The sequence below is a fragment of the Passer montanus genome, unplaced genomic scaffold, assembly GCF_014805655.1.
Source record: "Passer montanus isolate IOZ18808 unplaced genomic scaffold, ASM1480565v1 scaffold79, whole genome shotgun sequence".
NCBI classification, from domain to species: Eukaryota; Metazoa; Chordata; class Aves; order Passeriformes; family Passeridae; genus Passer; species Passer montanus.
The window spans coordinates 1,466,758-1,478,957 of NW_024373145.1; the positions used below are offsets into that span (position 1 = coordinate 1,466,758).

The following is a 12,200-nucleotide window of genomic DNA, read 5'->3' on the forward strand; positions in this document are numbered from 1 at the left end:
AGTAGCAAGAAGAGATTTCCTGATCTTGCAGATATTTTTTTACTATGTATTCTGTTTCAAGCAGCTGCTTTCTCATGGAAGTTCCACTGTCAGTCGGTGGAGCCCAGAAGCTTTGTCAAGTGTAGTGTCCAGACTGTTTTGTCTGTAGCTTCCTGGCCACTGAGGTGATGTGGAGAGCTTTTAGCTTTTTTCCTGCTTTTATGACTCCATTCTTAATAGAAGAAACTATTTGCTTTTTTCCTCTTTATGTGGCATTTATTGAAAACTAATTTGCTCTGTGGTTTTGAACTACAGTCTTCTGTATCAATTGGTTATGTGAGTACTTGGTATAACATTATTATTATTGACATCTCTATGAATTAGAAAATGAAAACAAAAGTAGTTCATTCTGAAACATGAATTTTCCCACCTTCTAAATGAGCCTACTTCAATCAACACATATTTATTTTTCTTTAGGTAGAGATCATCTCATTTGTATTTGTTAAGACCAGTATTTTGCTTACAAGATGGTTTCCACACTATAGAATCTGCTGTGTTTTGATGCTCTTTGAAGAGACCAATTGTCTTTGTTCTTGTCTGAGTTTCCTCTCTGTTGAGTAAGTCTAGTTTCTTTGTAAGAAACTTGGAGACCTACAAGTGATGAGTACTAATTGCAGGTGATGAAAGTGATATATATTTTTTTAGTGTGAACTTCTGCCTTTTCTGCCTATATAAAGAAGGTGGTAGGGCTCCCCCGAGTTTATCTTGTAAGGAAGGAAAACACCTTCACACACTGACACGGATGTTTGGATGCACCCTTACATCATACTGCTGCTTTTGCTAGAGACAAGTGTGTTTCAAGTACCCCTCATAAACTCAAGTGGAAAAGGTTCAATCTGGATTGAAGCCAAACAGTTCAAATATCCGTCACTTACTCCACACACAAGTTATGTGACTACCTTCCACGGTTGTGTGGTTGCTGCTTTCACACGCAGTACATTGTCAAATTAACAACATTTCTTCTGATTATGAGTGATGCAGATGTTTCAGGCTTGGATTTTCAAATGTCTGACTTTTGAGATTCCAGGATCTGATTTGCCAGAGGTACAGAGCCTCTGTAAATGCATCTAAAATTCAGAGAGTCATGCAAGTACATGGTATCTCCTTGTGAGTTAAAAAAAAAAAAAAAAAATTTCCTTTTTTTATTTTTCAAAATTCTGGGGCCAGTGACTGAAATGTCTGCAGGATGATATATCTTATATGTGATGCTGTACATGGATGGTGGTAGAATCCTTTCTTGAAACAATTCAATCTTCACAGTAGGTCCATGTGCTGTACTGTTTGGTTTGCTGGCTGAAACTGCTAGTTCTGTCTGGGAAAAATTCCTGGAGTTGAGACAGAAAACATGAGTATGCCTCTAATTTTCCCATTCATGGAAGTTTTTGAAAGTAGTCACCGAAAAATGTGAATGAATACTGTACTCACATTGTGCAGTGCTCTGATGGATGCAGATGTCACTAACTCTTCATGGGACTGTTTAAGTAGAGAACTTGGTTTGGTCTTCCAATCCCCACGAAGGCAGCTTTATTAAGTCCTCCACTTGCCACTCTTTGTAGAGTATCCTTGTCTTTTTTTCCTTTTTTAAAAAATCTGTGTTTGTGGTAATAAGAGCTGGAGAAGAACAAAGGTGTGCGTGAGAGGATGTCTGTTACCGCTGACAGTTTTGGTTTATCAGCCTAAAAGGAAGTGGAAAAGATTGTGTTATCTAATCATTTCTTCCCCATCATAACATGTGCAGAAGTTGCATGTGCAAAACTTGAAGTGCATGTGTTCCAGTAATTTCACTCCATTTTTTCTGCAAGTGCTCATAGAGACCAGTTCTGGATTACTGTTTTTAAATAAAATGTACTTTCTTGAGTTTGTGAGAGTACTTGGATTTGTTCTAATATAAATATTCTGAATGTTTCTGCTTTATTTTTGTGGGATTTTTTTTTTGTTTCTTTTAAACTTCAATTCATTGTGCTGAGTATTACACATATGGCTCATGTTTCTTATAAAGTCCTGAAAAGCTAAAGCAAATAGAACACAGGAAAGGAGAGGCTCAGCTTTCTGGTTTAGAGGCCAACACCCTTCACAGAATCTCAACAACTGCCATTTAAAAAGTCAAGACCGCGAAAAAGAAATTGCAGAGCATCGCTTTTCCCCAAATGTATGCTCTTTCTTCACATTAAATTCATGGTGGCTTCCCTCTCTTTCAATATGTTTGCATGTTTCATTAAGAGAATTTGGTGCTCTGTGCTTATAAGGTTTTTCCAAGTTTTCTTCTCCAATTACTGCCTAAGTATGGGTTGTTGGTTTTTTCCCTCAAATATTCATCCAAGTTGCACTCTCTTTTTGTTACCTTCTTGTTACAGGAGGACTCCTGTTAGTTTCTGTGCAAGACTGATGGCCAGCTCTGCCCATCCTTGCAAAGTCTGTGCAGGCTGGCAAAAAATATCTGCTTTTTTGATTGCTTTCTAGGTCACTTTCTGTATCCACTTAAGCCATGAGCAGTCATAGTGAGTAGTCAATGAACAATCAAGACTGGCATTCACTAAACTGGTATTTGTAGGTATTAGCAGTGTACATTTAACTTAAAGCTTTTTATAAATGATCAGAACTTGGCTGAGGATGTCAATTTTACATGTCCTTCATGATTGATTTTTGCCAACTGTTTCTTTTTTCTAAGTTACTTCTGTGTTACTTGTACAGTTAATCATTTTTTGTAGTGACTGACATGCCCTGTATTTATTGAGCACATAAACAATGGTCTTTTTGAATACCTGTAGTCACTTTGCTTTCCAGGATGGAATAAGAAGCAAAAAGAAATAATGAATTTACCAGTGAAACTTCAACTAACAGTTAAAAAAAAAAAAGTTCTTCTTGCAGAAGTTTCTTTTCATCTCCAGATGTTTAATTTTTTTTTTTTATAGTAAAGAACATTTGATTTTCAATGCAGTGAGAAGATAAAATGAACACTTAATAAAACAAGTGCTTCTATACTTAGGAAAGACCCAGTTGTTATCAGTGGAAAATTCCAGGCACTGTTGCTTTTAACGTCATATTAAGTGGCACCTAGAAGTGTTTTGTGTTCATAACATTTGCCAGAATATAAATGGAAAGGATTTATGACAAAAATAATATTGGTGTTGCATGGAGTATGAAGGAATGTTATAAGAACACATAAAAGCAAGCGAAGTGTGGCTGTTCAGGGGAAGATAAGCAGAGGAGGGTGTATCATTATTCCATGTGCAGCTCCAGGAGTGCTGGTCTCACCCTTCAGGAACCTAGTGGCTTAGGGGACAGAGAGGAGGGTTCAGGAAAGTCAGGGAGGACTGCTGAGTGGCTGCAGCCTCTGCTAGGAGACTGCCCTTGTCTCTGCCCCAAAAACGTGCATCCCTAGGGATGGTGCAAACTCTTTTCAGAGTTAATCTATTGCTTCTTTGTTGTAGGAGGCTTTTGCACAGTACCATCAGGGATGCTAGAAGGAACAAAACCTTGCCAGTTAAGCGGTGACCAGAATTCCAGTTCCCTTCCCTTGCAAATCCCCTGCTATATTTCTGTTTTATTCAGGATCCCCTGCTGAATGCAGGTTTTGAACACATAAGGATCTTACGTATGCAGTCTCTGACTGTAGGCTAGGACTGTGCTGCTAGTCCTGTGTGTGCTGTCACAATTCATAAAGCCAACACAGGGGGGATTATTTTGAAAATAAAGCGCAGGAGGCTTTTGGTTTTACTCAGTTATGCCTTCTTCATTTGCAAGTTCCTTTTCTTGAACTGAATGCTTACCTAAACACCAGGTCTTGACCAGTAACTTAATGTCATTGCAACTGTATAATAGGGTTTTTTTCAGAAGCTTAGAAAATACTCAGTCTCTACACTGATACTTTGGAAGGGTTTGGCAGTGCCTGTAGTTGAGATAATTCAGCTTGTGGTCATGTTCATACTAATCCAGCACAAAGCTGTGCCACTGCAAAATGTGTTGTCTTGTACACTGCTTTCCCACTTAAGAGTGCGTGCAGTGCTAGATCTCACATGGCCTTCAGTGCAATGAATCTGATAAGAGTCTGACCGAGATGCAAATAACCTTCATGTGTGTGGGATGGGGGGAAGAGTGTGGGACTGGGGCTGTCAGGAGGGAGCTGAAAGGTATGAATGTTTGAAGTGGTGAGAAGAGGCAGGAGAACAGGCCCCCTCCCTTTGACAGCAGTGTACATTTGTACCACATTTAAGTGACCACGCGGTTGCTATCAAAACCCTGTAACTATGCCATCAGTAAAAAATTGCTGCTTGTTTTTTATTTATTTAAAATTTTTTTCCTCCATGGTGAATAGCTACCTGACCTTAGCTTTTGTTTTCTCCCTTCTCTTGTCGTATCCCAGCAACCGTGTACTTGCTATGCTTTGCTCTTAATTCATTTGTAAGCTGTTGTGCAAAGGGAGCATGTCTTCCTCCCTTGTTGTGATTATCAGACCTGACCTTGATGAAGTTCAGAAGCCTCAGCTGCAGTATAAATAAACAATAAACAATGTAAATATACAAATAACAGTAAATTGCAGGACTGTCAGATTCCTCCCAGGCTTATGAGAGTAAAATCTGTGAGGTCTCAGTAGTGTGTTGCCCTGTGTGCAATGGGAATTTCATTTGTGAAGGAAGTTTGAACAAATGTATTAGTAAAAGTATAATGACTAGAGGGAGTGCTGCCTTTAGGAGACATGTGAATGCTATTACTGTTTATTCTTCTCCATTTTGAAAGCTTTCCACTTTTTCAAAGTTTATGGTGGTAGTGGTGGTGTCTGTAAATAGCATTAGCATTTTAATTTTTTATTGGAAAAGCTTTAAAAAGTCATACAACAGATGTAGAATCCATGCGGTACAGCACTGGCTATATAACTTTGAGGTGATCCCTTTTAAAATTAATTTTGGTTCTTGAATTTTTGTTGTTGAGGTTGATGCCTAACTGTGATTATTCTGCTCTTGTCATAGTGTAGTCAGTGTGTTGTTAGTCATATGAATGCATAATTTAATCCTAACTCGAAGTCCTGATGTGTCATCAAGCAGGGACTGGCTTGCCTTTTAGTTCCTAAACTTCATCCAGTGCAGATTCTAAAGTCTTAAAATGTGGATGTTCTCTCAGTTATTTGTGACATGCTTTTGCTGCTTTTCTCCATCTCTTTAGTTGGTTTGATGGACTTTTGTTGTTGTTGTTGTTTGCTGGTTTTTACTTGTTGGTTTGCTCCTGATACTCTTATCCCAGATTGCCATATCTCAATTTTCATTCCCTCAACCTTAGTTTACACAGTCCCTCAACCTAGAAATAAGGTATTTGCTGTCTGATTTCATGTCTCTTCAGCCTTTGTGATATTTAGCTCTTTATCATAAGTCATTCTGAGCTTTTTAGCCATGAAAGTTTCTCTTCTTTGGACACGTTTTACTGTTCCAGTGACTTTCTGGTTCCTCACATTGTACTACCAGACATATTCTGGGTTTATGCCAGAGTTGTTTAGAGTTACTGCTTTATCCTTTCCCGCACCCTCTTTTTCTGTAAGCTGACATCCCCATATACAGGCAATCCTGACTTGCATTCAGCTGATTTTCAGGCAGGTTAAATTGTCAACTCCTGACAAGTGTTTTTTCCCCGTAACTTGTGGTCTCTCTTACATCAACTACTTTGCAGGGATTTTTTTCCAAACCTTATTGATTTTTATTTTGCTGTTAGCAGTGCTAGCCTCTCTACAATACTCCTGTATTTTTGAGTACCTCATCGTTTGATGGTGTTTCAGTGTTGATTTTAAAGATGGTTTCCACATGAAAGAAATTCCCCAAAGAACATCACATACCATGTCTGGAATAAAAGTGCAAGGGCATGATTAGATGTTCTTTCCCCTGTGACTGCTGGAAATTTGTGAAAGCATAGGCAAAATGTGATACAGCCTAGGTGTTGCTGCCAAGAATTGTAGTGATTATATCCTGCTGAGCAGAAACACTATCTTCCCTAAAAGGCAAAGATAGAGCAGAGTAGAGCAGTAGGTGGTGAGGTACAGATACCACAAATTATAAATTCTTGTCTATAGTCTTTAGCTCAGAATCTTTTAGAGTGTGGAGAATTCAGCTTTTTAGCTGTTTCTAGTGCATTTCTGCAAGGCACAGCCTTTCTGTATAAATCATTCCTTAAAATTAGGGCCTTATTCCATGGTTGCAGCCTTCTGTAGCTTTTCCTGTGTGACAGCCCATCCCTGTCATGTTTCACCTGCAAAAGGATAAATGATTTTTTGAGATTGTCTCAATTATGGGAGCTGTTCTGTCGTGAAACTGATGTTAGGAAGAAATCTGTGTGGGGAGGAAGGGATGGGTGAATCATTTTTCCTTACCCAGGGTGGGGAGCAGTTACAGAGCTCCTCAGTGGCTGCTGCTCTGCCTGTGCAGATTAAACCTTTTCCCATCACAGGTGACCCATAGGCAGGAGGTGTCTCCATGGCAAGAGTGCATTTGGCCTTGCTGCTGCCACCTCTTTTTTCTCCCACATTATCCATCCAGTGATGTCCCTGAGGTACAGCCTGAGCAGTCACCCGTATTTGCTTCCTCAACTGTCAGTCAAAAAAGGAATTCTAAGCTCCTGCTAACATTGCTTGTGTTGATTCTTTGCCTTGGATTAGCTGTAGATGCAAGGAATTATTTTTCTGTTGAGTAATGCCTGTTAAATGCAGCAAAAGAGGAATGATCCCTATGGACAGGAGTTTATGATAGCATAGGGCAGTGTAAGCAGTTGTCCAGAAGGAATCACTCACCTGGCATAATTCTTGGTGCTCTGCTAGTTGTTAGTAATGGACTGTGAAAATTTACAGTTGTAGTATGGACAGCACTAAATTATTTAAGCTGCATCTTTCATGAAAAAAAAAACTTTTTCAATTCCATTGGGGTTTTTTTGAGCTTGTTTGGTTGGGGGTTTTTTGAGATTAAGTATTATATTTACATTTTTGGATTTCATCTTTACTTCATGATGTAGTAAATGACATCGTTTGACACGATACGACATGTTACACATGGAATGCTGGGCTGCTCTGTGTGCTGAGACTCTGATCTGCTTCAGGCAGAAATTTCAGGCATGTTTGAGAAGGTAATTTTAATTACCACAATTAAAAACCCAGCCGTGTTTGACCTAAGTTATCTAAATATTGTTACACTCGGTCCACAGAAAAATTGTTTTTCCACTAATAATAAGCGTGAAACTATCAGTCAGCAATATATGTTCCAGCAGTAAGTATTTGCATCTAGGTTAGTACAGCAAAGATTTCTTATTTTATTTTTTTTTCCTCAGCAGCTGACTTTGCCTGAACAGTGACTTGAAGGTTTGCCAAGCCTCTGTCACAAAACAAGCTAGTGAGGACCTTTGGATGTCACTGTGCAAAGGATACTATTTTAACTGAACACATGTTCTCAGGACAAGGCTGATACTCTCAGAAGAGGTGCCAGGTGACAAAAATAGTTGTATTTTGTAGGACAGATAGAAAAGAATGCTGTGTCTTTCCAGATGGTATTCTGTTTTGTAGTTGTGGACGATTCAAGTTAAGGGCTTGGAGTTGTGGATGGCTTTCTAAATATGACTCCTGGAAGTGTATCTGGTCTCACTATTTGGTTTGATATCCTTAGGAGAGAAGATACTGAAACGTAAGCGGACTGCCTGTGTGTTACCACACAATTCAAAGCAGCTAGAAGGCTGTTTGTAGTAGTCAACACCATGTGCTCATAAATGAGTGAAGTGTCTTGTTATTTTGGGAAGTGCTACGAAGTATTTTTAGTATATTCTTTTTCTTTTCTTTTTTAATTGGATGAAACATGATATCAGATTCAAACATTTTTGTTTGTTTTCATTTGTTCAGAGTGAAAAATAAAATCACACAATTTTACTACAAAGTAATATTTTATGTGCTGTTACATATGTGTATACAGCACGTATATACTCCATAGGATTGGGTATCTTCTAAAGTTTAAGCATCTCAGTGATTAATCTATGGAAGCTTTATGTTTTAGATTTAATAAAAACCCCAAACTAACACACTATTGTTGGCATATAATTCACAAAATATTACTCTGTTCTTAACTTTGCAAAACTCATTGCATTGCTTTTGAGAAGTTTCAGTATTTGACCTGTATACTTTCTTAATGTACCAAATTTGAAGGGTTTTTTTCTGACTTCAGTGTAGATTAATGTTTGCAGAGGTGCTAGATTGAAATAGAGTTTGCATTGAAGAATTCTCTTAAAGAAACCTCCAGTGACTTCCAGAATGTCTTCATGCTTAAGATAGGTTTGTATTCAAATTGCTGTCTTTAATATCTTCATTTTTATAGTTCAGTTTTAAAGACAAAATTAATTGTGGTCAATAAATTGATTTGGCTTTATAAAGCCATATATTTCCTGTTCAGCATGTCGAATGCTTGTGAGTTTTCTCTTGAGTAGAGAAAGAAATTCTGGCTCTGAAAAGTAAAGATCAAATCCCAGCTGCAATGAGGACTGTTTCTTTCTTCTGACTGTAGTGTCATGGTGTTGAGGTGGATATAGGAAAGCATTCATCAGTACTATAGTGGGAAAAGCAAAGGAAAAAAATTCATAACATGAAGTCCAGTGATAGTTCCTGATGTTGTCACTTGGTACTGCATGACATGGCATGGGTCACTGAGAGACTTTAACTGGAATAGGTTTGTGCTGGTGCCTCTCAATTCAGCCAGTCATATGTACAACTAATACAGAGCGGTATGTGAGAATCCCAAGGTATTCTGTAAGCACCAAAGATGACTTTGAAGTGATGTGGTCTGGATGGAGCAACCCAGGCAAAATAAACTTTAGATTCCGTAAGCTGTAAAGACTCTATATATGTGGTACTTATAGGAAGAATCATGACTGGGTATCTTTCCTGAGTTTATTAGATCACTGCCCAAACAAAACAAAAAAAAAATATCACAAGTTCAGATTTTATTTGTAATTGGTGTGCAGTATTTAATGTGTAGAATTGTTGATGGTTTTGGGTTTTGTGGTTGGTTTTTGTTTGTTTGTTTTAATAATTCATAACTGATCTTACTATTGAAGCTATCCAGTTTGTTAAGCAAAAGAAATGTTCCCTGAAACAGATAAATTGGACCTGGGGAGAATGGGGGGTGAGATGGGGGCGTAACAGTCTTGAAAGATTTTTAGAAATGGTAAGTCTTGTCATCTTATCTGGTTTTAGGTTATAAAATAAAAGAGAATAAATGTGCAGAAACACATCAGTGAGCAAGCTAGGGATTGAACTGAACTGAACTGAATGGGAAGAAATACTTTTTAAAGTTACAGAAGAGATTATAGTTGTGAGGAATTGGCTCCAGACTTCAGTAACTCATGGTACTGGGGTTTAAGCAATGAATTCTTTCCATTTGGTGTTATAATTCACAGTAAAACTTTGACCAAAAGCATGGAGTGCTTGGCAATTGTTTAACTTACTTTAATTGTTGATCATATGTCTTGATCTTAATACAGTTTGTTGTAATTTCAGATGAAATTTAAAGCATTGTGGTGCTATAAAAGAAAAGAGTTTAAAGTAATTTTTTTAATAGCCATGTTTACACTTTTTTTCCTTCTGCTTTTTTTCAAAAACATAGACAGCATTGTCCAGGATGCACATTGTGGTGCTATAAAAGAAAAAAGAGTTTAAAGTAATTTTTTTTAATAGCCATGTTTACACTTTTTTTCCTTCTGCTTTTTTTCAAAAACATAGACAGCATTGTCCAGGATGCCTCTCAGAAAATAAAGACAGTTATCTTTTTTCAGTGATTCAAAAAACTGGTGAAAGATTAAATGATACTTCATGGCAGCTGATGCTGGGACCCCTCAGTTTGATCTCAGAAGCTCTAGCTTAAGCCTTCCCTTACTTGAATTCCTGATGCAAATATCTGTAATAAATGCTTTCTTGATTAAATGTCCCAGTTTTTTACTTTTCTTCCAAACCATGATGTTGTTGGTTCATATTTAGTTCAGTTGTTGCCCTCAGTTTTGTTGTGACACATGAAGCCTGGCTCTTGTGAAAATCAATAGAAAGCCTGAAACCTGTTACTTGTGAAGGTTTTGTTCTCTTACAATTTAGCCAGAATTATATTCCTGTATTCTGTATTTTAAGTGCACACACGTGAAGGGAAACTTTTCTTTCTCTGCAAAGCAGCTGTTAGAGGCGGGAGTTGAACGGGGCCGGGCCAGCTGTTACCTGCCGTTACCAGCGGGTCTGGACTTACCCAGCCCTGTCCTTTGAAGTGCTGCAAGGATTGCAGCAGGATATGAACACTTTGTGGTCTTCCTCTTGATAAGGTTGTTAATTCTAAGTGAGCTTTTCATCCCAAACTGCTTTCATAACTATGAATTGTTTAGTAGAGAAATGATAACATCAGTGGCACTGGGCTGAAGTTTGTTTCCAGAAATTTGTTTAGAAATCCAGTTGTTTTATACAAAGTAAATCTGAATTAAACTGAAAAGCAGTCCTAAGTTTTCTGTAAGAGCAAGCCACTTTGTAAATGCTGTAGTATGTAGCACATTATTTACTTTCACTGTTTTGGGGCCTAATCCTACAATTATTTTATGCAGGTTTCACCTGGAACATCTCGTTCAAGTTACCCAGCTACCAGCTATCAGGACTCCAGCAACTGGGAATCTCTAATGAAAATCAAAGAAGGGCTGCTAAGACAGAAGGAGTTTGTTATTGATAGGTAAGTACCCAGCTCCTGCTGCATTAATTAGATTAGATGAAGTAAAACCTACAGTGTAGAAGCTGGCTTTCAAGGGGAACTACTTACTTAGTAAAGTTGTTAGGTTTCAGTCCAGCCACTATTTATGCACAAGTACGTAGGAGCTAATCCTGCTAAGAGAGAAGACTGGCAGCTGGCCTAAAGTCTTACACAAAGTTGGAAATGTATTTAGGCAGTTTAATGCCTCTGGAGTGGAAAAGGAGCAGTGCGCCCAACAGCCACTTCTGCTGTCAGGCTCCCCTCTTAGCTTCTTACCAGGCTTCAGGTTTGTACAGGACATCTTTCTGCTTGCAAGGTCTTGGAAGTGACTTCCAAGATGAAAATTGGTCAGCTGCATTGTGCTGATTTTCTTTTCCATCACAAGTACAGAATTGCAATATATTTGCAGCCAGTTGATAAAGCTTTGAGAAACTGGCCTTTGTAGTAATATTCAGCAGTAAAATCCTATTCAAGTCCTCATACAAATTGTTCCGATACAAAAAAAATTAACTCATTACATCCAGAGTCTTTATGTCAATAAATATATAACCTCATATTAAAATTGCTGTCAGTCTGAATGGGCCTTAATAGTAACTCACTGCCCAACTCATAGTTTATAGTACCAGGAGATACTAGATCTTGCCTGTGCAAGATCTGTTCATTTTTCTCCTGCAACAGAATGAGGAATTGCAGTGGCTGAAGGTGTTTCTGTCCCTTAGCACTCTGGCCAGTAGCTGTGGTGGCTTTTCAGTGATGGAAGTTGGCACTGGGTTCTCCAGTTGGATGTAGGATGTGTGTGTGTGTTTATCTGCTGCTGCAGCAAAGATGGGGCAGTTAGGAACTGAGGCATGGGCTCACCATCCCCCTCTGCCAGCTCTCCTGTGGAGGTGGTGATCTCCAAAGGGGTAAGAAGTTAAAATGGAAAAAATCTTTAGCAGTTGTTTACATCTCCTCTGTCAGAGCCTTTTGATCAGCTGCTTAAAGGCCATCTAAATTACAATGGGTTTTTTTCAGGCTTGCTGTGTCAGGAGTAATGCTGCAGAAGCAAACCTGCAGCCCACCTCCCGGAGCCCAGGCTGCCAGCAGTGTTCGTGAGTGCATTGCTCCTGATGGCTGGGGTGGCCTTCAGTGCCTCTGCTGGCCTTGCCATCCTGTGCGCTCTACATGAAGGCTTGTTACACACTGGCAGCTAAAAATGCAGTTGGTGTTGCTCTTCTCACACTCAAAGTGTGTTTACAGTTAAGGGAGAAGTTTCTGCAGTGACTGCAACCTGGCTGCCTGCTCATGTTACCTGATACTGTCCATGTGGAGGAAGAAAAGCTATTTCTTGATACCCAGTGACGGTGTGCTGGTTCTTTTCTTGTACAAGTAATTTCTTTTGTGTGACTTTCTGATAATGAATACAGTTCTTCAGGATTTCTTAAGGGAGAAGTT

At 38.7% G+C, this 12,200-nt stretch overlaps 1 protein-coding gene across 1 annotated transcript in view; it reads left to right on the forward strand.

Annotated features, from left to right (window-relative positions):
- The window catches only part of CEP85L (centrosomal protein 85 like), a 106,066-nt gene that overhangs the window by 67,732 nt on the left and 26,134 nt on the right, over positions 1-12,200 (forward strand). Inside the window, exon 4 of the mRNA XM_039731574.1 lies at positions 10,627-10,748. Within this exon, the coding sequence (XP_039587508.1) occupies positions 10,627-10,748 (122 nt within the window). The remainder of the gene's footprint in view (positions 1-10,626; positions 10,749-12,200) is intronic.